Raw genomic sequence first — 27,133 nt, forward strand, 5'->3', positions numbered from 1 at the left:
TTAAATAATAACTTAATTAAAGGTTATACCCACAAGTGTTTGCTTGATCTCTCTTTGTACATCTGGAATATAACCCCAAAAACAAACTATCACGTAACCATAATAAAATAACCACTTTTATGAGTTTCGTGTTTATACGCATTTGATTTGAAAAAGTAAAAATTATTCTCCTATAAATGATCTCATATAAATGATAAAACAGAAATGTAATTCTTACAGCGACTGCCACTAAAATAAGTGCTTCAGACACCGGGGGTCCTTGCAAAGAAGACATTTAATTCAAACCTCTCCTTTTAAAGACGTGAGACTGCTGGCTGAAAATCCTGCAAAATTTGACTTTTAGAAGTGTTGATTTTCTCTATCCCCACACTGTGCTCAGTAGTTTCTTCCACCAGCCCCTACATGCAGGATTGCCAGTAGAAATCCTGGGGCCCCATAAAGCCTGTCTGACCGGTCCCCCCTCCTACACCCCAAACGTGAGTATAATGTAGAATCTTTAAATTGTTGTGAGCCACGACATGCAGAATTACTTTGCCTGTACCTAAAAAAGGAGTTAATAGTCCCCTCACTGCCCCTGGGCCCCCTGACGATCTGTTGGGGCCTGGAACCTGTACAGGAGAGCTGACTGTATCCCCCTATTGGCACTAAACCGCACTACTTGCACCGATGGTTACAAATGTGGGAATCCAGGGGATTGCCGCATATAGCACCAAAAATACCCATACCATGCAATGGTGCCGGGCTATGTGGGCCAACCAAATTAGTAATATTGTATAATTTTTTTATGCCAAATCTCTACATTTCAATATTCCAAAGCATGGACATACTGTGGTATCTCCACTTGCTGTGAAAATGGGGAAAGGAGAACAGTAGGATTGGGTGACTCCTTCAGCCTCTGCACATTTCCCCATTAGGGGAAATTGAACACATACACACCAGCTTTTACAATGGTATGTTTTGGGCACTGGGGATGGTCAGCCAAGGTGTTTCTCATTGGACTGGAGCTCCTTTTTAAAACAAATAAAAAAAAATCACTAGGCACACTACTTACAGTAGACGGTCAGCCTGATGGTAAGTTGTGTGCGCGTGTCGAGATGCAAGTTTTTTGCTAAACAAGTGTATAGTCCCGTCTGGGTCCGTATGATCCTGGGAAAGATGTACATTTGTCCTGTGTCCAGCTGAGAGTTATTGTAGAACCAGATATACTCGCATGGAGGGTTAGAAGACGCTGTGCAGTTCAGAATGACTTTCTCCATCTCGTTGGCAGCAAAACCGTTCTCACTTATGGCGTATGGCTCAATGGTAATAGTAGGCTCATCTGGACCATCTAAAAAGGACAGAATCCACATGTATAAAGTCAGCAACTAGTTCTTTTTACAGCTGTAGTATTTTAGTCATAAGGGGACATTCTGTAACAGGGAGATCGTGCAGAGATCGTGTGTCATTTTATATCAATTGTTGATACAAAGGATAACTTAACTTTTATGAAACAAACAGAAAGCAAATAAAAATATATAATAGCATTTACAATTGCTGCACAAGCCATATAATAAATTTAATGCCATTAAAAAAAATACCTTTCCTTTTCAATCTGAAGCAACTGTAATTTTATGTAAAATGCAATGTAATATGGCAACTTAGAAGCGTTCCGTAGAGAACACCCACAGAAGTGTCATTTTCTGCTTGCGTGGTTGACTCGCTGATTCTCCCAACTCTGGATGAAGTTTTATGTATCCCCTGCAATAGTGGTTTTTGTTCAACCCTATACTTTACAAAGTTTAAATACTTCTAAAGTGGTGCAGCTTTTCTCATCAGAACACTAAAGCTGGAGAAGCCAAACACATTTATATCCATGTATATCAATGCCTGTTTAACAGCCTTTCCAAGATGGCCACAATGTGCTGCCCTCGCACGTGTGTGCTCAACGTCACCCTGGCCATTTTGACCATGTTGGGCACATGTGTGACAGCCTAGGGATCCACCAGTGGGGGCTGCTGTGTGCCTTCAGAAGACTGGGAGCTGTATGGGGATTGTCTAGCCAGTGGGCCACACCTTTGTGGTAATGTGACTTCCACCAGCAGCTTCCCCCTTTCCTTTTTCTCGAGCTTCAAGGGGCTTCTCCTGTGGTATAGCTGACATTGCTGGCTTTTAGTGGTGGTGGTCAGTCATGCTGCTAGATGGCTCCTTTACTTATTTTTGTTTTTGTGTTAGTAATTAATGATTGTTTTTTGTTAATATGTTTGAACAGTTGGGGGGGGGGGTTAAATATTTCAGTTTTATTTTTATATTTGCATGGTTTGTTAATTTTTTATATTTTTTTTGTTCATGTTGTTTCAGCTCCTATGGGATCCCTGTGGTTATATGCTGGCCTTCCCCTTTCTCCTCTCGGCTCGCTCTGGGATGGGAATACATTCGATTTTTTTTTTTGATTTTTAGACTTTAAAGGCAGGCTATTTTTTTCTTATATCCTTTGCATTTTTCATCTACTACTTAATTTTGTAGCTATGTCACTGTGATGTAGAAACATGTAAATGTGGTGGGCCCTATACCTGTTTATTATTACTGAGGAAGAGCAAGTCTTGAGACGCATCAGGCATGTGGGCATGCTATAGTTTTCATAAGTAGTACTGGCACCATTTTTTGTAATGTTTTGGATTTATTTGCTGCCCTTTGTGCCATTTCTATGGCTATATGATATGATATTTTAATACTATCAAACTATGAGATGCAATAATGTATGGCCTGTGCAAATGCATGTGTTTTAACTTTGAAGTAATAAAAGCAGGCATGTCCAAAGTTCGCGGCCCATGTTTCGATTTAATACAACCCCCTGGTAATTAAGATATATACTGTCTTTATCTGCGCTGCCACGGAGGGAACAGGGAGACAAGACAAGTCAGATTACATACAAGAGAATCTTCTGTTTACTCGGCGGTGTCTGTAATAGGAAGTCCCCTCTCCTGGGCTGGCATTGGACGACTGTGCTGTCTATCATAAGAGGCAGAACTTTGTATTAAAGAGGCCGCCATGTAAACAGGAGATTCTCCTGTATGTAATCTGTTGGCGCTAGTCCCGCCCTCCTCCCTCTTTGTCTACTTTGGGGGCTGCAGATGGACATGGATCAGGCTTCACTCATGGCAATGGCGAGGCTGCATTGATGGGCACTGACCCTTATTTTGCGTCACAGTTCTTTATTTTAAAAAATGTAAGTTTTTCCTGAAACTTACATCTTAAAGTGATGGTGCGTTATATGTTATATGTTGATAAATACGGTATATCCAACATGCACAAGCTCATCCTTATTCCTGAGCGGCGCTTCGGGATTCATTGGGGGCCACAAAAGAGATAGATAGATAGATATCTATCTATCTATCTCCCAATAATACACCCAAGCTCATCTCTTCACCACACACAGCCACAAAGGCAAGAGAATTTTTGTTGGGCAGTTTATTAGTGCTAGGACAAACACACTTAGCCCTTGTACACAAGGTCGGAGAATCCGTCGGAATGTGTCCTATCGGACTGTGTTGTCGGATAATCCGACTGTGTGTGGTATGCATCGGACTGATTCCGTCGGAATATCCATCGGACCAAATTTTCCAACATGTTGGAAATATTTTCCGACAAACTGGTCCGATAGGACATACTCCGATCATGTGTAGAGAATTTTGATCAAAGTGCCATGCATGCTCAGATCAAATTCTTACACCAAAGCTATTGGCTACTAGCCTGAATGTAGTCCCATCGTAACGAAATAACGTCATCACGTTCTGAATGATCGGATTTTCCGACAACTTGGTCTGACCGTGTGTATGAAACAGTTTCAGACACAATCCGTCGGACAAAATCCAACGGATTTGGTTGACAGAATGTCCGACCGTGTGTACAAGGGCTTAGACTGAATTTAAAGGTTCAAAGAATGTCAGGCAAAATGGTCGGCCCTCATGCATGTTCACTTTATCAAATCTGGCTCTCTTTGAAAAAAGTTTGGATACCCCTGTAATAAATCTTTGTTAAATGTTTTGGTGTCATTTTTGATTTGGTGCCCTAAAAAAATCCCTGCCACCCATCATGGAGTGTTTATATAACTTTTTGAGATGTGCGCACTATGATTTTTTTTTTGTTTCAATGCCTGTTCAACAGAAGTCAGTAGTTGGATCAACTTTTGTTAAACAGGCCTGTGGAAAAAGGTTTGTCGATCAACCAGCTGCAGCCTCTGATGAGTGAATTCTAACACGCACAGAGTCCTGCTGTCAGAATACATGACATATTTCTTGTTTTTAAATAGCCTTATTGGAATGTCTCGCCCACGATATCTCCCACCCATACATCATCCACTATTGTTGTCACGTGGCACTTTGTAGGAACACCTAATTGATACAATTAATGCTGTCAGAATACAAGTCACAATAGGAATGATTCCTCCATCCATCTCACTTGTGTGGACAGAGGAATCTGTTTTTTTTTTATTTATTTTTTTGTTCAGCCTGTTGGCTAATTAAAAAAAAAAAAAAAAAAAAAAAAAAAAAAAGGAATCTACAATCTACAGCGAGCTTATGAGGGGATTATAATGAACCAGCCTCTCCCATTCAGAATCAGTCTGCAGAGGATATGGTGAAACAAACAGATTTTCCTTCAGAGCTGAACTAGGCAGAATAAGGCAACAGGGTTTGTTAAAATCCTTACAATGCACATCAATCACCCAGAAGGGATTTTTTTTTTCTCAACAAAATTGGAGTTACACTTGTTTGGTCTATCCCCCTGGATCTGCTGGTAAGATTACAGTATTTTTGTATTCAGTGTAAAATCTTTTTTTCTGAGTCCATTGAGGGCAACAGCTTAACGATAATGGAGCAGCATCAGATTTTACCACCACCTGCAGGAGAAATGGACACTAGGTACATAGAAAATAAAGGCCAGCCCCCAAGGCTATAACCCCTCCCACCTTACAACTTGTCAGTGGTAACAAGCAGTTCAAATAGAAAAACGAGATGAAGGACGTGTTCCTCAATGGACCTAGAGAAAAAGATTGTCCATTGAGGGGGGGACAGCTTGATGATAATTAAGTAACATTAGGATGTCCAAAAGCAGTCCAAACAGTGGGGAAGCCAAAACAATGCAGATGATGACCAAGAAAAAAAAAACCTCTTAGGCCCCTTTCACACTGGGGCGGTTTTCAGGCGTTACAGCGCTAAAAATAGCGCCTGTGTAGCGCCTGAAAAATCGGGCCCCTTTCACTCCAGTGTGAAAGCCGGAGGGCTTTCACACTGGAGCGTTGCGCTGGCAGGACGGTGAAAAAAGTCCTGCTAGCTGCATCTTTGGAGCGGTGAAGGAGCGGTGTATTCATCGCTCCTAAATCGCTCCTACCCATTGAATTGAAATCAATGGGACAGCGCGGCAATACCGCCGGCAAAGCGTCGCGGTTTTAACCCTTTTTCGGCTGCTAGCGGGGGTTAAAACCATCCCGCAAGCGCCCACAGATCACCGCTAAAACGACGGTAAAGCGCCGCTAAAAATGGCGGCGCTTTACCGCCGACGGCCGCACCACCCCAGTGTGAAAGGGGCCTTAAGGAGAAAACAAAAAAGACATGGAACAGCTGCCTACAGAACATATCGTTCAAACTAGCATCTGCAACGCAGGTACCTTGACCTTGCAAAAACCAAAAGAAAATGTGAACAGAAGACCAGGTCGCAGCCCTACAGATCTAAGTCACAGAAGCCTGACAGCAAAATGCCCAAGAGGAACTCAATTCTCTAGTGTCATGGTTATGCAGTGATCTTCCTGTGTTTGCTTACCTCCCCTCATGTGTTCAGGCTAAGAGGTCAGCCACTTCCACCTGGTGGTTTTTATAACCTCTCCTCTAAGCATGGCTCCACCCCAGGCCCTATCAGGGAACCTTATATTAACCTGTGCACTGCAGGCCATCAGTGCTGATCAACCATTGTGTATTCATTTGTGTGTTAGCATCCTATTTCCTGCCGTGTGCTCTTCTACTGTTTTCCGTTACCGACTTTGGCGTGTCTTTGACTATCCGTTTGCCTGTGATCCTGACCTTTTGGCGTGTCCGACTATTCTTGTCTGCTTGTGGCCCCGACCTTGGCTTTGTCCCTCACCATCCCTATCCTCCTGTTGCCTACTGTGGGTGTGAGCTGGGGGACGAGACCTGGAGCCAGTTGCAGCCAAGTCCATCCTCACCACCAGAGGCGCTGGTGAACACCTGCTGGCTCTTAGACTCTGCGCCCCAGGGAATCTTATGCTCTAACCCCAGTGGGATCTGTCCCCCATCTGCAACAGTCAACCGTAGGGTCCACAACCTTGCGGTGCACTCCGGATCCATATGGTGTGCATCTGTCACCTCGCCTCAAGGTGACCTGACATCTAGGCTTAAGCGGGAAAAGAAAACGCTTGATCATGGAATGTCTAGGCACCAACATGCCTAATCCACTGAGAAATAGTGCATCTTTTGGAACAACAAACAGGTCCCAACGATAAATCCTAACATCTCTCATCATGTTCAGACAATGGAGAGAGATCTCATTGGGGTGAACCAGAATTGTGAAGTAAAGACCAACTTGGGCAAAAAGAGGTCCTTGCTTTTTTTATTTTTTAGGCTTCCTAAGGTAAAATGCTGATAACTGGAGCCCCTTATAGCTGAAGAGATTGCTTAAAGAAAGATTACCCTACAGAATAATATTGTCAAGGAAATTTCCTGAATAGTTTCAGACTGGGCTTTTGGAACACTGACAATGCTTGGTTTAAATTCCATAGAGTGGAACAGGAATAACATTGTGTGCAACCCCCTGAAGAGAATACAAATGTGCTAATTAAAAGCAAGAGCATGTTGAAATGTACAGACCAGGTAGACACCTGATCTTTGATGGTGCTAAGGACTATAATGTTGTAATACCTCTTAGAGTAAGAAGACAATACAAAGCACACTGAAAAAGACATGTGGGGGAAAAAACCAAAAGATTCACAACAGCAAAAAACCCAAACGAAAACCTTTCCACATCCAATGATATACATTATGGAAAGTATATGAGCTTTAGGCCTCTGTCTTCCAAAACCGGGATTCAAGTGTCAAGTTGTCAAAGCAAACAATTAAAAAGCAGGGTGAAAGATCAGTCCTTGGAATAACAGATTCGGTCAATCTGGTAAAGGGCACAGAGGGCCAGATAACAGACAGACGATGTCGAAGTTTCACACTCTGCAAAGCCAATTAAGAGCTATGAGAATGATTAAAATACAAGATAGTAGCTTCTGCACAGGAAACAGATAAAATGCATATTAATCCCATGGCGCTACAACAGCATCCACTGCATCTGCCATCAAATCCCTCGAACTGGAGACAAACCTGTCCAGCTCTTTGTTAAATTGAGATGCTAGCAGATACACATCCGGCATCCTCCATAACACAGTTATGTCTTGAAACAGCTCCTGATGGAGAGGCCCATCTCTGCACATCAAGTTTGACGGAATAATCATCCAGACAATGCAAGAGATACTGTAACCTGAATGTCAACACCAGCAGCCAGCAGATCATTTCTTAATGATTTAGACCAGTCAACTAAAGTCAGAAAAGAGTGCAGAGGGGATCATGGGTTGAATGGCAGATCCCACCAAGGAACAGAATAATCAAGAAATTTCTTCCAACTTTGTCATTAGCGTATCTTTTAGAGTATTAGGGCTATGAGAACCAAGCCTGTGGTAGAGGAAGGAATGGTGGAATCCTAGAAATGTTAACCAAAAATTCAGCTGGTGGGATCTCCCACCCTAGAAAAGGGAAGGGTTTTGCGTCCAAAAAAGAAACCTCTGGAAAATCCTTGACAGACATAGGAATATTAATCATCTCTGCAGACGATCTCATTGGGGAAGGTGATGGGAATAGGTGTGATCAGGAGAGCAATAAGACAAAAATCCTGCATAACAGAACAGAATACATATACCTAGAGAAAGAGTAATGAGCACCTGAAGAATAAAAAAAGGGTGAGCAAAATGGCCTCCGCCACAGATGATTCCAACTGGGATCTGTACAAAGTGCAAAATTAACCATTTTCCCCCTATGCCTGAAGTGACTTTGTGTATAGACATTACAATAACTTGGTGCTATAAATGCTCAGAGAACAGTATGTTGAAATTAAAAATGTGTACAATCAAGAAAGAATAGGTTGGGCCTTTATAGGAGACCATGACAACAGTACATTTTTCTCCATCCCCGATAATATGAAAACGAAAACGGGAAATAGGGGCATGAAACACAACACTAAAAATGTGTTTCTTCAATTAGCAGGAACAGACCAGAAGATCAGTTGCAAAATGTCCAGTGCAAGCTGCAGACAAGGCATTCCAGTGACTACAAAGAAGCTGTGCACCGGCATTTGCCACCATCACAATGTGGGGCACAGAGGTGTTAAGGAGAAAGGGGCTTCATCCTGTCCCTACTCTAGCTGGTCACAGCACATACTATGTTCCCATCAGCATCTGCACATTTGGACTGTGGAGGACAGAAAAAAACTGACTAAAAGGTACCTGCAATAAAACTGCTGTCGGGAACGCTTGAACTTCCGAGCATAAAATCCCCAGCACCTTCCCACACCAGGGCAGCTGCAGGTGCCATGTACAGCTGCTACTACTAGTGGCTGTAGATGACCCATAGTTGTGAAAAAACCAACCACTTCTGCATTTGCAATTATCCACATGTTTACAGCCAACTTAATTTTGCAAACTCAAAAGTGCCACCATAGGTGAAATGTGCCTAATAACACATACTTGGGTAAGCGCTGATGCAGAAGTGACCGTCGTTTACACAAGTGCAGCCAAAAATAGCAATTCACTTATATTGGAGGCTGTACATGGCACCCGTGGCTCCCCAGGTCCAGGAAAGCATTGGGTATTTTACGTTTAAGATATTGCAAGCTAATAAACGTCTATGTGCATGAGGTCATACCTGTATGCAGCCCCAAAGCCGAATAAAAATGAGAGAATCCAACACAGGAACAAAAAAAATGGCAACACAGCCAAGACCTCCATCAGTGATTCACAACAGGTGAGCTTTCAGATAACTTAGACAGGTGAGCACTGCCACAGCTCTGGTCAGAATAACTCCACAAGGAATTGCCAGGTGTACTGGCCTGACCTGAAAAGAGTTCTGAGTAACTGGAACACTGGTACAAAAACTGGGAAAACCTGAGCTTGTTGGCTACCTGGAGTGACTAAGGATTTTCAATATCCAACATAAGTCTACCTGTAAATTTTGATAGTAGAAATCTTCTAAAGAAAGCAAAAATCCAGCAGAGAAGTATAGGAAAAATCCATTCTCTTGAGGATACAAAGAAAAACTGGCAAGAAGGTTGGCCTGCAGTTTCCCTAGTGTTCATTTCTTCTATAGTCAACAATGTAACCCAACGTTGCTTAATTATCACCAAGCTGTGTTCCTCAGAGGATGATAAAGAAATAACATTTAACCAGCTTATGCCTTTGACAAGATCTAAGGTGTATGTATGCATGTCTAAATTGGTGTTAAAGTGCATTTTTGCCTCATCAGTAAAACACAATTCTTAGAGCACAGTACTGGACAGAGTTTTAACCATGTATCATATGCAGCTATCTTCAGGCAATTGGACAATGACAAAAGGTAAAGCTGCTGGGAATACCCACTATATAACCCCTCCCAGTTCCAGCAAACCCTTAGTTTTGTAGCAATCAATATGGAGATCATGAAGAACAGAGGGCAGGGACCGATGCCCTGTACTATACTGCTAAGTCAAACACCTTTTCTTAACCATACAGTATGGGACACAGGATATTTAGTCTTTAACCAAGGGATGTCCAAAAACAGTCCAACTGAGGGGTGGTCAACACAGCAAACAAATGCCAAGAGCCCCAAGTACAAAAAGGAGCAAGAAGGGGGCGAACAGAAGAAGCTAGAACAAGCAGGGAGTAGCAGCTGAGAGATAACAGTGAATACCACATCCAGATGTTGTACAAGAGCAGGACCGAGAGAAACTGAAACCAAGCCCTGGTTCAGGTGAATAAAGACGAAGACATCTTAGGAAGAAAAGAGGCTATGGCCTCAAAACAACCTTATTCAGCTTGGAACTTGCCATGCAGAACCAAAGGTAATGAAAAGACAATCACACATGTAAAAGGTAGACAGGGAAAAGTCCCTGTCAAATTCCATGGGCTGTCCAAAGAAACTGACAGCAAACAAGGTTGAGATCCCAGCGAATCACTAGGAAAAATTCAGGAAGAACAAATGCAAGTAACACCCTGTACAAAGGCTCTGCCAAAAAGCGAGTGGCAATTGATCTATGAAAGGAAGTGCTAAGGCCAAGAATAGACCCTTGATGGGCCACAAGGTCCAGTGCTGACCCATGCCAGAGTGGAGAAGCCAGATTTGTCCCACAGAGTACAGTCTGGAAAGGAATCCTGGTTCCAGATCAAGAGAAAAAAAGCATTCAAGAGTGAAGGCAGACTTTATGAGAAATCATTCCCTTAGCGTAGGTCGGAATAAACTGAACCTACGAATTTCAGTGCCTCCTACTGCATTGACTAGGAATCCCTGGAACTGGAGGCAAGCAAGGCAGTTCATGGCTGAACCTGGAAGCTAGGAAGGTCACATTCAGAATATCTGCACCTGTGATAGAGTTTCCAAACACCTACAGGGGAGGATCAGCCTCTAAAGTCCTCCAAAGTAATTTCTCTTCTCTTCCTAATGGTCGATGTAAGTCATCACCATGGCATAGGCAGACAGAATTCACATGGGATGACCTTGTATTTGAGAGGTCCAGCGCTGAAGGGATAACCAAACTGACTTTAGTTCTGGATCATTGTTGGGAAGACAAGTTTTCCCCAACAAGTCCTTTGTACTAAGAAAGCACGTAGGGCTGCTCCCCAGCATTATGGGCTGATGTTTGTAGGGCACTGAGCAGAAGGAATTCTGTTCACATACATCACCAAACTCTAGGACAAGCCTAGTCCTGCCAAACAGGAGAATGGGACGATTCAGAGACTGCACCCTCAAGTTCCACACTGCCAGAATGGTGAACAGCAACAGACTGGAATGAAAATGAAAATAAAGGACTGCCTCAAGGGGAGGACCCCATTAGACCCAAGACCCCATGCCAAACACAGTGGGAGAGAGAGAGAAAAAAAAGAAAAGGCTATACTAGAATCAGGTCTGGGTACTCTAAGTGATTAGATGAAGGATGGTCTAGGCTTCCTCCTGAAACTCTGAAGGGTCTTCACAGTCCAATGTACGTTGGATAGTAAAGTCTTAATTAACCATGCCATCAAATGCAGTATGTCCAATATCCCATGAGGTAGTGCCTTGGGAAGACCTCAGGTGCAGCTGACAGGCCCAAGGAAGGATCACACTTAGAAAAAAGGCCAGTTACCAGCAAAGAGATGTAGGAAGCATAGGGTCACTGTGGAAAAAAAAAACGAAAGGCAATAGACATTTTACAAGCTCCACAAAGGGTAGAAAATACCACGTTTGGGACTTTGTACCCAATGAAGGGCGTACGGGGCATATGCCCCACATTAAGTCTCAGACAGCTTTGATTTGGCCAACCTTCACATTGCTTATTTGCGGTTTCTCGCCCCTCTAATAGATGCAGGGGGGAGAAACAGTATATAAGCATTGCAACGGTTGGCCAACCTAAAAGGGGGTGAGACCCAATGTCTGAAAGTCCTGGGATTATTATGAAGAAGAGGCCTACTAAGGACTAATTTGGCCTAGAATAGCTGATGCAAATAACTGCAGGCTAAGAGAAATGCCCATAGACTGATACACCTGCATGTACCACTGCATCAGAAGGAAGAGTGTACACCTCAGAATTTAGACTCTGAAGGCAACAGAGATACATAAACACATACATGGTTGACTCAAGAGCCAGATGCAGAGTGGGAGAGATAGATAGATAGATAGATAGATAGATAGATAGATAGATAGATAGATAGATAGATAGATAGATAGATAGATAGATAGATAGTGAGAATAAATCACCTGCACAACTGCCTGCAAGGGGGTTAGCAACAGGTAACTCACAGACCAACTGAGTTATAGGTCCTGACTAAGTAAACTCAGGCCGGCATACAAACAGTATGCATGTTAAATAGCACTTAAATAGTACCATCAAAATGTATTTAAAGTACAAGCAGTACAACAGGAGAGAGAAATGGCTGGTTAATTGTGACAAGGCCCCAGTGGGCCACCAAACCAATAGTGAGGAAGTGTAATTTAGGAACAAACACAGGAGGAGATAAAGGCTGTTCATGCACCCCAAGAGTATGTAAATAAAACAGTACCCAACAAAAGGCACTCATGGGCCAATGCAAGGCAGGAGGAACAATGGTCATTTTGACTAGGTCACCAGAGGCCACCGACAGTGAGCAAGTGAGACATTTTCAGCAAGGGATATTTACAATCCAGGGTCACTTAAAGACACACTGTAGAGTAGCGAGGGTGAAAGGCCTTGTGTAAAAGTAACTTTACAGGTTGGCCCTGCATGTTCTTTAGGCAGGGTCCGGGTACCTTCAACCATGGTTCAGCTGAAGAGTCGAAGTTTCAGAAAGGAGCTGCATTGCCTATGGTGCAGCCAGAAATCCTGGCAGAAGAATCCTGTGAGCAAAATACCTCCAATTAAAAGCGGTAAGCTTTTCTTAGTAGAGAGAAGCAATCTAACACCTAAGGACACTAACAAAAACTGAGGCTTGCTGGGAGTGGGTGGGATCACTTAAGCCAAGTCCCTACAGCTTTCCTTTCTGCCGGTGTCCAATTATCTGAAGTTAGCTGCACATAACACACGATTATAAACTGAAGAGTGCGCACTCTATATAATACGACTAAATAATTAAGAATTACAACCATGATGTAGTCTGTCACTAGCATTAACACAGCAGATTTGTTTTCCCCCCATGGTTTTAATACCCATCAATACTGCCAGTAGATCCATTAATTTACCATTTTCTGTAACAGGCTAAGCTGTCCCCCAAACGTTGGACAGGTGTTAGTTTCTTTGTCTCTTAGGCAAAAGTTAATCAAACACTGCTGTGTAATTTATTTTGTAAAGACTTTATTAAATTAATTTTAAAGTTTACAAAGCATACATAGACAACTACGTAGGAGACATTTTGAGAGAAAATCTATGAAAACATCATAAAAACATATATATATTCTGTAAACCATAAAGTAGAGCAATAACCCAACTTTGGGGGTTAAGGGGATGCATGGAAGTGCGTCGTATTGAGGTTAAGAAGATAAATAGGGAAATCATAGAGGTCTTGAAGGGCTACATAGTGGTGGTTTGGTCTGTGAAGGGGGCTTCAGAGGGTGCTTTAAACATTTTCCTGCAGAGAAAATGGCAGGGTGGGGGGGAAGGGGCAGCTGAATGAGGAGTTAGATTAAGATAAAAGGAGTGGTAAAAAGGGTCAGGAAAGGAAGAGGGAAGGAGAAGAAGAGGAGGGAGAGGGTACAAGAGAAGGAAGAAGAAGAGAGATGAGAAAGAGAGAGAGAGAGAAAGAGAAAAAAAGAAAAAAAAAAAGTGTCATAGAATATTAGAACGCAAAAGTCATCTGATGTTTAAATAATTAACAAGACGTTGTTGGAAGTTGTAGGCTGTGAATACATTATCCACGGCTGAGATACTTTGAATTTTTTTTTCTGTGTGTATCCGTTGAGATGGTTGTTAGTTTCTTATTTATCTTTATGCCATTTATTCGATTTTTGACTTCGGCGAAGTTCAAGGAGGGAGTCTTCCTAACTCTAGCGATGGTCAACCTGGTGGCCATAAAAATATTTGTAATTAGGGTTCTCTTCACTCTGAAAATATCTCAAACAGGCTTATAGAGAAGTGCTTCCCATGGATTCCTGCATAGACTGGTATTGAGGAGAGAGCCGATGAGGTTGTAAACCCTTATTCATAATTTATTAACTCGTGGGCAGGGCCACCAGATGCATACCATCGAGTCTGATACAGAAAAGCCCTGAAATAAGTGGATAGATAAGTGGGAATTTATTTGGCCAAGCCAGGTGGAATATAAAACCATCTATATAAGACCTTGTAGGAGTTTTCTAATCGTAAAACATTTGTAGAACTTTTGATAATCACTGCCCAGGTCACCTGCCACTCCTGTAGAGATGTCCCCAGTTTAGCTTCCTATTTAGTTTAGTAGGCTGCTTGGGTGTGTATTGTGGGAGACATAATAGATGGCACAGATTAAGGAGATGAGGCCCAGTGAGGAGGGGCTGGAAATTGCGTAGATCGCCGTACGATTGCAGTGATCTTACCCAGAAGTGGGAGCGGGTACCTGGTTTTGACAGGTATCGGCTCTGACCCCCCCACCCCGAAAGGTGCCAAATGTGGCACCAGAGCAGAGCTGTCCCCTTGGGGTGGAGCTCTACTTTAATAGCTTAGCGCAATGGGTTTCTTTTTGCAATATTTACCGCCACATTTTTCGTTAACCACTTCCCACCCGCGCTATAGCTGAAAGACTTAATTGGCGGGAGAGCATCAATAGACATCCTCCCGTGCATGAGCTACCTGCGCAACACCTGCGGGGTGCGCTCTGTAAGCAGTCAATGAAACTCGGCTGATCACAGATCGGAGTCAATCAGCCAATGACAACTGATTCCGTGGATTAAAAACAGAAGATCGGTAATCGACTTTTTTTTCTCCTCACATTGACAGAGAGTAGAAAAAAAAAAGCCGGCCTCATGTGTGCCCACCAGTGCCACTTGCCAGCGCCCTTTGCCAATACACATCAGTTCCACCAATCAGTGCCTCAAATCAGTGTCACCTACCAGTGCCCATGAGTGCCACCCATCAATGCCCTTCAGTGCCGCTTCATCAGGGCACATCAAAGAAGGAGAAAAAATTACCTGCTTGAAAATTTTTATAACAAGCTATAAAAAAGTTTTTTTTTTTTTTTTTTTTTAGCAAAAAATATAAAAAACCCAGCAGTGCTTAAATACCACCAAAAGAAAGCTCCATTTGTGGGGAAAAATTTTTTATAAAAATTTTCATTTGGATACAGGTTTTGCATGTCCGCGCAATTGTCATTCCAAAAGTGACAGCGCTGAAAGCTGAAAATTGGCCTGGGCAGGAAGGGGGTTTAAGTACCCAGTAAGCAAGTGGTTAAATACCACATAATCTTTTACTTTTTTTTTTTACTGCATGCACTAATTTATGCAAATGAGTCACATGACTCATGCGGTAACGGTTAGTGAATGGACACCTGGGTTTCAGTTCTGGATCTCCTTGGTCTTTAGGAGCTGCAAGACAGTCTCTTTTCACCTCTGGATCTATTTGTGAACCATCCATTTGGCTTACACACAAAGTACTGTGTGCTGCTGCATGTTTGCTCTATGTCTATTTGCAGGCAATGAAAGTGTTTCTTCAGATCGCATTATAAGTGGTGAATTGTATTCTCTGCACAAGAATGCAGATCACTGCTGGGGCACACAGAAAACCATTGTTTTCTGTGTGCCTCGTTCACATCACACTATAGCTGTGCGGTGCTGTTAAGCAAAATGCAGACATGCTGAAAGCTTAGTTGTGGTGCATGAACTTTAATGAACTGTAATTTTGTGACACTTTAAAAAAAATTAAAAGAAAAAAGAAGAAAAAAAATTTAAACAGTGTAAGGACTTGAAGTAGTAACTCGCACCACCCCCTCACCGCCCAGCAAAACAGACACCAGCCTGCATCCATATATACTGCGGGCTGCAATCAATGAAGCCTCAACAGGATATCATAGGAGTCCTTAGATTTGAGCAGAAGTATTCCTAGTAGGGGTAAATGAGGGGACAGTAGTTTCCCTGAATATTCAATGGAGCCCCAGACCAATAGGGAGTGGGCTAGGATTGGGTTGGTCTTCAAAGGGCATTTCTGTGGGAGTAACTAAGGTAAGGTAGGTATAGAAATAGGGTGGCATGTTACAACCAAAAACATAAATGTATTTTATTTATGTGATAGACCGACACAAAGTGGCACATAGAAGGAAAATGATAAATGGTTTTCAACATTTTTTACAAATAAATATGTGAAAAGTGTGGCGTACATTTGTATTCAGCCCCCTTTACTCTGATACCCCTAACTAAAATCTAGTGGAACCAATTGCCTTCAGAAGTCACCTAATTCGTAAATAGAGTCAACCTCTGTGTAGTTTAATCTCAGTATAAATACAGATGTTCTGGAAAACCCTCGGAGGTTTGTTAGAGAACCTTAGTGAAGACCAAGGAACACACCAGACAGTTCAGGGATAAAGTTGTGGAGAAGTTTAAAGCAAGGCCAGGCAAGGAGAGCATTCATCAGAGAAGCAGCCAAGATGCCCATGGTAACTCTGGAGGAGCTACAGAGATCCACAGCTCAGGTGGGAGAATCTGACCACAGGACAACTATTAGTCGTGCTCTCCACAAATCTGACCTTTATGGAAGAGTGGCAAGAAGAAAGCCATTGTTGAAAGAAAGCCAATAGTAGTCCCGATTGCAGTGTGCGAGAAGCCATGTGGGGGATACAGCAAACGTGAAAGAAGGTGCTCTGGTCAGATGAGACCAAAATTAAAATGTGGCGGAAAACTAACACTGCACATCACCCTGAACACGCCATCCCCACCGTGAAACATGGTGGTGGCAGCATCATGTTGCAGGGATGATTTTCTTCAGCAGGCACAGGGAAGCTGGTCGGAGTGAATGGGAAGATGGATGGAGACAAATACAGGACAATCTTAGAAGAAAACCTCTTAGTCTGGAAAATACTTGAGACGGGGCAGAGGTTCACCTTCTAGCAGGACAACGACCGTAAATATACAGCCAGAGCTACAATGGAATGTGTTAGGTCAAAGCATATTCATGCATTAGAATGGCCCAGTCAAAGTCCAGACCTAAATCCAATTGAGAATCTGTGGCAAGACTTGAAAATTGCTCTTCACAGATGCTCTCCATCCAATCTGACAGAGCTTGAGCTACTTTGCAAAGAGGAATGGGCAAAAATGTCCCTCTCTAGATGTGCAAAGCTGGTAGAGACATACCCAAAAAGACTTGCAGCTGTAATTGCAGTGAATGGCGTTTCTACAAAGTATTGACTCAGGGGGGCTGAATACAAATGCACACCACACTTTTCACATATTTGTAAAAAATTTGAAAACCATTTGTCATTTTCCTTCCACGTCACAATTATGTGCCACTTTGCCATTTAAGTTTTTGGTTGTAACATGAGTGGAAAATATTAAGGGGTATAAATACTTTTTCAAGGCACTGTAGGTCCAAGGTCACTCAAAGGAAACTCCTGGATGAAGTGTAGAAGTGGCAAGGGGGCAATGTAAGAGACCAAGTAATAAGAGTGGAGGTTTGGAATGGCAAATCCACTGCTCTGTGTTATCACTGCACAATGAACAGTGCTATTACCCTGTTAAGAGGAAGTAGAAAAACAACGGATCTACTGGCAGGATCTACAGGTGAAAAAATTATGTTATGGGGAACTCCTATGAAAAAAAAAAAAAAAAAAAGAGACCATGTTAATGCTAGTGACAGACTGCACTGTATATGTAACTTTGTTTTGTCTATAGTTCATTTTAAAGCCTAACTTCAGCTTTGCTAATCACTTTTAATAGTTTGTTTGGGCCAGAAAAAATTTCCTTCATTAAGAAATGCAGCTGCTGTTGGTGCTTTACAAAACTGCATATAGCACGAGCTACCTACTTACAGTATATAGCACTGCATTATGGTAGCAGTACGGGGCATCCTGTATTATTCCCCTAACAAAACTGAGTTGGGCTGAGCATTGCTTGTCAATTCACAGTAAGCCTTGTATTTTTATGAATAAATACTGTACAAAGCTTCCCGCGATTGGCTGAGGTAGAGAGGTAGATGTCATAATCACCACCCTAGCCAATGTAGCTTGTAGCGTGTAGCGTTCCTGCTCCTTGATAGATGCTGGTCTCATTCCAGCATCCGGGTAAAATGGCGGTTGTTGCAACTTTTTATGTTGCACGGTATTTGCGAAACAATTTTTTGGGGAAAAAAAACGGTTTCATGAATAAAAAAAAAATAACAAAACAGTAAAGTTAGCCCAATTTTATTGTATAATGTGAAAAAGATGAAGTTACGTCAAGTAAATAGATACCAAACCTGTCACGTTTTAAAATTTGCGCACACCCATGAAATGGCGACAAATTTCGGTACTTAAAAATCTCCATAGGCTATGCTTTAAAATTTTTTATAGGTTACCAGTTTAGAGTTACAGGGGAGGTCTAGTGCTAGAACTATTGCTCTAATGCACACAGCGATATCTCACATGTGGTTTGAATGGCGTTTACATATGTGGGTGGGACTTAAGTGTGTGAGCTACCGGGGACAGGGGCGATTTAAAAATATTTTTTTCCTTTTTATTGCTTATTTTACTTAATTATTTTTTTATTTTTACACGTTCTCTTTTGATCACTTTTATTCCCATTACAAGGAATGTAAACATCCCTTGTAATCTCTCCTCCAGGCTGAAAAGCAGGAGATCAAAAAATAAATAAATAAAAAAAAACACGATCCCATGGTTTCCAGCCACGATCTCGATTTACATGACATCATAACGTCACGCCTGGGCCTCTGACGGTCATAGAGATGACTGGTGACCATCTGGTCACCGGAAAGCTCTATGATCATCAGCCGGCGATGGCTAATTCTTTCTCCTGGTCCCCGATGGCATGGGAGAGCCTGGAGAAGCACCTGTAAAAACGATCTAGCGGCTGAACTGCCACTCTGATCATTCTTACGGTGCACAGAATCGCTGGGTGAAAAAGAGGATATCTGAATGATGCCTGCAGCTGTTCCCACTGAAAGTCGAGGATGTCATATGACGGCCTCGGGCCAAGCCAAGCCTGCAGTCTCATGCTTCTGAGAGCATTTGTTACATGCACTTCAAGCTCCCCGTTTATCTGCCCTGCTTTGCTGTTTAGATTCCCCTGTTTATAACCTTAGATTGGAACTTGGACTATTCTCTGAACTCTGCCTGCCTTTTGACTACAGTTGGGACACAGACTATTCTCATCCTTGCCTGCCTTGTACCTGGATTATCACTGAACCACTCTGCCTGTCTGCCAACCACAAGTACCTGTTTACTGTGCTCAGGTCTGAACCTTCCCCGGGGTGGTGGCCAGGCACTATAACATTGTGTAAAAGACGGGGGGGGGGGGGGGGGTAGGTGCAACCGAGTACCGGTAGGCCTGCTTGCCTTATGGGAAAGGAGGCTGCTATAGCTGAAGAACACAGAAGCCAGCTATAGTGTCTGATCACCTGTGCTGGGGTAGGCATGACAGCCAATCAGAGGAGGCCTTCTATTTATTCATAAAAATACAAGACTTCTTGTGAATGGCCGAGCAGTGCTCAGTATGATTTAATTTTGTGCAAGGATTGGGGCAGGAAGTCCCTAACTGCTGACAAAACACAGTGCTGTAGAACGTATATAGCTGATGCTACATACAGTTTACAAAACAGTAAGAGCAACTTAATTTCTTAGTGAAGGAAATAGCTTGGGCCAGTTGGACACAAACTAAACTGATAGCAAAGCTGGAGTTAAGTTTTTAAAGAAGTCTAAGAACGCAAGATCTCTGGACTGGGGCAAAGCGAGTTACCTGATGTGCTTTGCTTGTTCCCCTGATCCAGAGAACTTCATCTGCAGATAGATATAAGGTCTTGGCATGATTCTGCTCATGGCTAGCATGTTGGTGAAGGCAATACACATTTCTATGCGGCTGTCTCTGTCAACTGGCTAAATTCAAAAAAACATTCTATTATAATGTATGCAAACAAAGACTTCACTTACAGACAACATCCAGGGACAGTCTTCCACTGGTCTTTTCACTGACCACGTTCCTCACGGTGCAGGTGTACCAGCCGGTGTGTGCTCTGGTGACTGGTGATAGGACAAACATGTTATCTGTGCCCTCCTGAACTTTAGATGTTCCCTCAAAAACAGTGTGTCTCTGCCAGATGTATGTAACAGGCCTTGTTCCAACCTCTACCGTACACGTCATATGAACCTCTGTTCCTTCTATCGGTTTCTCTTTATTGATTGTGAAAGTAGGGGTTACAACTGGCACTGAAAAACAAAAGTGCAAAATTAAAAACTTTAAATAAATAATATTTCCACAGTCTCTTATTTTATTCAAACTCAGACAAAATAATACAAGATTTAGCAGCCAGTTTCCTATAGAAGGCAGTACCCACTCCCCCCCAGGCAGCCAGAAAAAAAATTCCAATGATGTGACTGGTCTGTCCAACTGGAGCCCCCCCCCCCCCCCCCCCAATTCATTTTAACATGGCTTTATTTACTTAAGAGCAGCAAAACTATTTAAGCACTAAACAATTTTTATTTTTTTATTGTAAATAGGGTTGCACCGATACCACTTTTTTAAGACCGAGTACAAGTAAGGCCTCTTTTACACGGGGCGGATCAGTAATGATCCGCCCCGTGATGATCCGTTCGCTCAGTGGGGATCGCTCCGTTGTCCCCGCTGAGCCGGCTGCGGACAGGGCGGTGTCCGCACACTGTGCGGGGACCGCCCTGTCAGCTCTCCGCTCTCCTCTATGGGGATCGGACGAGCACGGACCGTGTGTCCGTGTTCATCCGATCCGCTCTGCAGACGGATAGAAAAATAGGATTTTCCTCCGTCTGCAGAATCGGACTGTTGCGGAGGCGGAGGAAATCGGGTGTCTGCGGATGTTCATCCGCAGACACCCACTATCCCATAGGGATGAATGTATGCCCGTAATTCATCCGCAAACGGATGGATGAAATACGGACATACCATCCGCATGTGTGAAAGGGGCCTTACAATACTTTTTTCAAGTACTCACCGAAATCGATTACCGTTATTTTTTATTTTTTTAATATCATGTAACAGTGGCACTAATAAAGCATGGACTGTCAGTAGTGTTTTATTTTTTTTACAATTTTATTTTTTAGAATTTAATACATTTTTGTTATTTTTTACAATTTAGTGTTAGACAGTGTCAGTGGTTTTATTATGTTATTACTTTTACCATTTTACTTAAATATTTATTACAATTTTTACTTTTTTACATTTTTTATATCAACACTTTTTTTTGTAGCTGCTGACTTTTAATAAACATAAAAAGTCTGGAACTCCGCTTTAACCTCCCCTTCTTCCACTGTCCCCAATACATCTGCTGAGAGAACATAGCCTTGGGGAAAAACTGCACATGCGCAGTTTGGTGTGCATTGCTAGAGTTTTTTCTTTTTTTTTTCTCAGAAGGGTGCATGTGATCAGCAGAGGGCCAATCAGCACTATCCAGACAGAGGGTCAGGGGTCCAGCAGCCTCATAGATCAACAGGGGGGGGGGGGGGGAACGTCTCCTATAAACTTTAACCAGACACTGATAGAAGTCACAAGACTGCTATATACTGCTGATGAGAAAGGGTATCTAGAAGTTTAGACTGGCTAAAATATTTGCATTTCTATGTACCGTGGGAGAGCAGATATACTGAATGCAGAGTCCTGGGTTTAGTAACACTTTAAGACCATAAAGGCTAGTCCAACACTGTAAGCCCAGTGCCTGCTTGCTCCAAGAGCTAAACGCAACACAAAAAACAGAAAAAAGCAGCGCCATTTGAGTGCAGTATTGGATATGCAACTATTTTTTGGTTATCATTCCTGATGAAGGAGCATGACTGTTATGTTGGAAGATCAACCTTCTTCCTATCGACAACTTTCTCGCAGAGTGCAGCAGATTTTCCTCAAGAATTTGATGGTATTTTGCCCTGTCTGTTTTCTTCTGTCCTGATGAAGCACACTACTCCGTTGGGAGCTGCTAGTAGTTCATACAGTATGGCTGGTTTAACCCCCGCTTCTTCCACCCCCGCTGTAGTAAAGCACAGACACGTGTAGAACAGTTTAAAACTTTAACTTTATTCCAGATTCTGGCGGGAGCTATCACCTCAGTGATGCACAGATATACTTTGCCTCTGGGTTGAAACGTACAAACTTGAGCTTTAGTCCAGATTCCGGCAGGTACTATCACCACAGTGATGCACAGAATAGAAGTTGCCTCTGGATTGAAATGTCTGTGTGAGTGAATAGTCCCCTCTATGGTGAGCTGACACGCATGCCCCTCTGAAAAGCATGTGGTATTTAAATGCTATCAGTCCCAGGCCTCACCTGCCTTCTCATCCTGCCCTTTTCCTCCCAGGCCAGCTCGGAAAGGTCCAGGCCAACCCTGGTTCAGTCCGGTCGGTTTGCAGCTATTTCTCGCTTCGGAACATGGTGGAAACCTTCCAGCTCTGGAGTCTCCGAAACTCCATCACCTTCCGGTGAAGATCTCTGTGGCTATCCAGCACTGGGATCTCTGAACTTCCAGGCCTTCCAGCCCTAGGCCTTAATGTCACATTTTTAAGCCTGTGTGGATCAGTTCTCATCCCATCTCCAACTCCTCAGGGAACATGTGACCCCAGTGTATATGTATGAGCCCCGGACCAAGCAAATTAACAATTGGACAAGAGCTCCATACACACTGCCTGTCCATCAGAGCCTGACCCTCCTCCTTTCCAGAAGATTCCTCTGGAGAGCAAGGTAGTGTTCTCCCAGGCTGATGAACGGGTGGTCACATCCCCCTCTAACCTATAACTCCACCCTAACCCAAACAAACCTCCAGGCCTGTACAAAATACACTAAGGCACTGGCAATTTAGCCTAACTTTTAAACGAATGGCACCCACCTAAAGTGGTGGGCACTACACTGACAAGTGTCCCAGTCCCTGCTGCAAGGACTGGGGCATGGATGGATGCAAAATAGTGTAAAATTCTTCAGGAAAACATGCTGCTCTCTGACAGAAAGTTGTCAATGGGAAGGTTTACCTTCCAACATGACCCAAGGCACATAGCAAAAATGACCGCACAGTGGTTGAAGGAGAAAAGGGGTGAATGTCCTTGCATGGCCTAGTCAGAGCCCAGACTACGGCTGGATTCACACCTATGCAGTTTTAGTGGTTTTTGCATTTTGCACTACAGTCCATTCAACATGGTTTCCTATGGAACACGTTCTGTAGTGCAAATCTGCTAAATGCAAAAAGCACAAGAAATGCATAGGTGTGAATCCAACCTTAAACCCCATCGAAAATCTGTGGAATGATTTGAAGATTGCAGTCCACAAATTGTCACCGTCTAACTGAACTTGAGCAGTTTTACAAAGAAGAGTGGGAAAATATTGCAAAGTCTAGATGTTCAAAGTTTGTAGAGACATATCCCAACAGACTAAAGGCTGGAATTAAAGCAAAAGGTGGTCCAACAAAATACTGTCATAAGGGGGGGGGGGGTTCTGTTTTTCCCCTGACATGGTGTTCTCTTTCACTTGGATGTTATAAGTTGCACATAGCTGGATAAAACAAAAACTGTGTCTTCATTTCAGGTGGCAAAGCAACAAAATTTGATTATTTTAAAGAGGAGTGATTCTTTTCTATACCCACTGTACCTTTGCCATTTGTTTTGCCAACCTGTTAAATGGCTGTCACCAGAACAGAGTTAGAGAGGATATCCTCCAGTGGGAACACAGATAGCCATAAACACCTGACATCAGCCTTTAATTATACAGAATCACTAGAATTAGAAGCAAAGGTTTCCTTACCTAGGACTACAAGGTCAATGTAGACTTCAACTGTAAGCAAGACTCCTTTCCTAACCACACAAGAGAACTGCCCCTCAGCCTGCAGAGTCAGTTTGTCTATGACCAGGGTGCTGTCTATCAGGCTGACGACTCCCAGCTGTGCAGCGTCCTCACTGATCAAATCTCCCCAAGCAATGGGGACAGAACGATTAGTTCCCAGCGTAATAAAGGTCCAGATGAAAGTGACCGAAGAGTTAATTTCCAAACATCTGAGTTCCACAGACTGGTCCAGTACTCCATAGAGTGTCTGTGTGACCGGGTGCGTATTCAAGTTCAGGCCTGGAAGAAAGAACAAAGAATTTCTGTAAATACTCAGGGCTCAATTTATAATAAGAAAGTCTGGTCTCACACAGTCCATGCTACTGCTCGAAGACAGAGGAAACCTGGCCTAGATCTGTGAAATAAGACAAATTTGTATAAGATCTGTCCCCCACACACTTTACAAATGAGACAATTTGACATATGTACACATAATAAAGGGCTGATGCATCCTTAACCACTTCAATACAGGGCACTTATACACCCATCCTGCCCAGACCTGGTGGGGCAGGTTACAGGTACTCTTTACAGACCTGGTGGGGCAGGTGACAGATACTCTTTATTTGGGGGGAGATCAGGCAGTGGACTGAATGGTTTCCTCCAGGTCTCCCCCTCACACACTGAGGAAGAGAACCTGGAAACGGTGCTACAGCCGTTTGTTGACATTTGTGACCGGCTGTGATTGGACACAGCCCGTCACTTGCTTAAGAGCTAATTTTATTGGCTCTTTACCCTGATCGGGGATGGGCTGTGTCCGAGGGACACGCCTCATGGCGATCGCTGCGGGCCCCCACAGTAGCAGCGAGAAGCAAAGGGTGTCATATGACTATAGGCTGGTATGGAAGTGGTTAAATTGTTTATCCACTTTTGCAGCCAATTTGGGATCACACCTACTTTATATTTATTACATGTTTCCATTAACATAACTGAAAAGCATTACATGGCTCCAGCCATGTAAAAATAAAAATTCTGACAGCCTCCCCCAGCCCTCTGATTCTCGCATAGTTATCCTTTAAATGCTATGATCACTCCTCCAGTCCTACACTTATTTATCCCATTCCTCCAAGACCAGTCCCACACAGCATCTGCTCCAGAAGTTGAATAAATATAAATACAATAGAAATTACTGCACTTAGGTTAAAAATAACAAGCGGATGGCAGCTAGCATATATTGTAGGCAACAATCTACAAGTATGCAAAACAGAAATGCAGTGCATAAACGTCCGTAAAAAGAGAGAAAAAGTCCATCAATCCCAGGAAGCACCTGATAGGTGAGCAATAATCTTCCACCACACCATGAAGTGGCATTTGTTTTTTCACCTTTTAACATGAGGAGAGATGTCTGGATTCATATTGGAGCAGTCTGTGATGGATTGCAGATTGGTGTTTGGGCTCTAATGACCAGCTATAATTTAGTGGTCCATTCTTAAAAAGTAAGAGGCTTGGCTTGTTGTGGTGTTGGTGGAAGATTATTGCTCACCTATAAGTCAAGAATCACTCATCTATTGGGTGCTTCCTGGGATTGATGGGCTTTTTCTGTATTTTTATGGACATTTATGCGCTGCATTTCTCTTTTCCAGAAGTCTATGGCCCGACTCCTACTTCTCCTTTTCCTTTAACCTCCCTAGCGGTGATCCCGAGTCTGGCTCGGGTTAGGATTTTACTATCATAAGCGGTAAACCCGAGCCAGACTCGGGATCGCATAGCTGGATACAGGGAGAAGTTACTTATCTTGTCCCCTGAATCCAGCGATGTCCTCCACGCTGTGTGATCGAGCTGTCCTCCGCTCCATTCACACAGTGCCTGAATGCCGCCGAGCTCCGTTCCCTACGACGTTACGGCGCACGGGGAGCGGAGATCGGCGCCAAATTCATAAAAGTTAAAACACACACACAGTACTGTAATCTTACAGATTACAGTACTGTATAAAAATATTACACACCCCCTTTGTCCCTAGTGGTCTGTCCAGTGACCTGCATGCACTTTTATATTATCAAAAATATTTTTTCTGCCTGGAATTTGGAGATTGCCCATAGCAACCAAAAACTGAGTGATTTTAGACCAGCTAAAAACCAGCGATAAGTTATAATCGCTTGCAGAATTGAGCGATAGCGATTTCTGGGGAAATTCATCATCAAACACTAAATCTAATGATAGCGACAATTCTGCAAATTTCAGTGTTTTTGGATTTGATTACATTATTGAATAATTTTTATTATTATTTATTATATTATAAATGCTATCATACCTAGGATGTCTGCTAGACTCTGGTTTGAACAGATTTAAGAGAGTTATTCCTAAGAATTACAATATAAAACACCAAATTTCCATGCAAAATAATTGTACCGCTTTCAGCACCTAAAACCAGAACTAATCATACCGCCAGGGAGTTTAATACCTGTGAAAAGGGCTGTCTATTATGGGTCCCAATGGTAGACAGCCTTTACACAGACATACACAGAGATTCTTGAGGGCAGTGCCTGGCCAGGAGACTTCTGAAGCGGCGGCTGTACGACTCCCGGCAGACTGCACTGTGAATATTCCATAGGAGTTGGCACAAGTAAAATAGCACTTGGGGAAGTTGCAGAGAATTGTTTGCAAAGCCAAACCTTTTCATAAATTATAGAAGAGAGGACAACTCTTTGCTTTCTACTGCTGTCTGGGTCCCTGTTGGGGATGATTCACCTACCAGTGACACCAGTAAACTTGTTCCAATGACAACTGAAAATATTTTCTCTAACTTCCTGTAGTCAACAGAAGACAGGAAGTAAAGGGATATCTCCCCAGTATGGCACAGATAGAAAGGAAAAACCTGACATGGGTTTTGACCCTTCCCTACTTTATTCAAAATGAAAACCAAAATTGAATAAAAAAGAAAATAAATACACGGATCAGCCATCACTTTTTGACCACTAACAGGTTAAGTGAAAAACATCATGAAAGTTGGTGGGATATATTAGGCAGTAAATAAACATGTTATCCCTGAAATTGATGTGTTGAAACCAGAAAAATGGGTATTGCTGCACAGCTGTAGACTGGTCAAGGTGCCCATGCTGACCCAGGTCCACAGCCAAAAGTGCCTAAAATGGCCACGCGAGCATCAGAAATGGACCACGGAGCAATGGAAGGATGTAGCCTGGTCTAATGTATCATGTTTTATTTTACACAATATGTAATATGGCTGTAGTGGATGAGTGCAATCCTCCCCAGGGCTTTCTGATCTGCTGGACGGTGGTTTGTATTTTGAAGCTCACTCGGGTGTGGACTTGTATTGCAATACCGACCACCTGGATTCATTAGTTAACAACATATCTGGACTTGACTTCAACCTGGATTATGCGATCTCTTACATTCACAGTGGTCCTATTGCTCTTTCCCATTGTGACAACACCCATTTCTCAACACCATATATCTCCTGT

At 42.9% G+C, this 27,133-nt stretch overlaps 1 protein-coding gene across 1 annotated transcript in view; it reads right to left on the bottom strand.

The window, feature by feature from the left end:
- VSIG10L2 (V-set and immunoglobulin domain containing 10 like 2) overlaps positions 1–27,133 on the bottom strand; it is a gene marked incomplete at its 3' end in the record, with an annotated part of 54,404 nt that overhangs the window by 23,947 nt on the left and 3,324 nt on the right. The window contains 3 exon segments of the mRNA XM_077457994.1: positions 1,052–1,327; positions 19,820–20,095; positions 23,637–23,954. Of these exon segments, the coding sequence (XP_077314120.1) occupies positions 1,052–1,327; positions 19,820–20,095; positions 23,637–23,954 (870 nt within the window).

Source organism: Lithobates pipiens, unplaced genomic scaffold (genome assembly GCF_037356315.1).
Source record: "Lithobates pipiens isolate NorthernLeopardFrog02 unplaced genomic scaffold, aLitPip1_a1.2 Scaffold_27, whole genome shotgun sequence".
NCBI classification, from domain to species: Eukaryota; Metazoa; Chordata; class Amphibia; order Anura; family Ranidae; genus Lithobates; species Lithobates pipiens.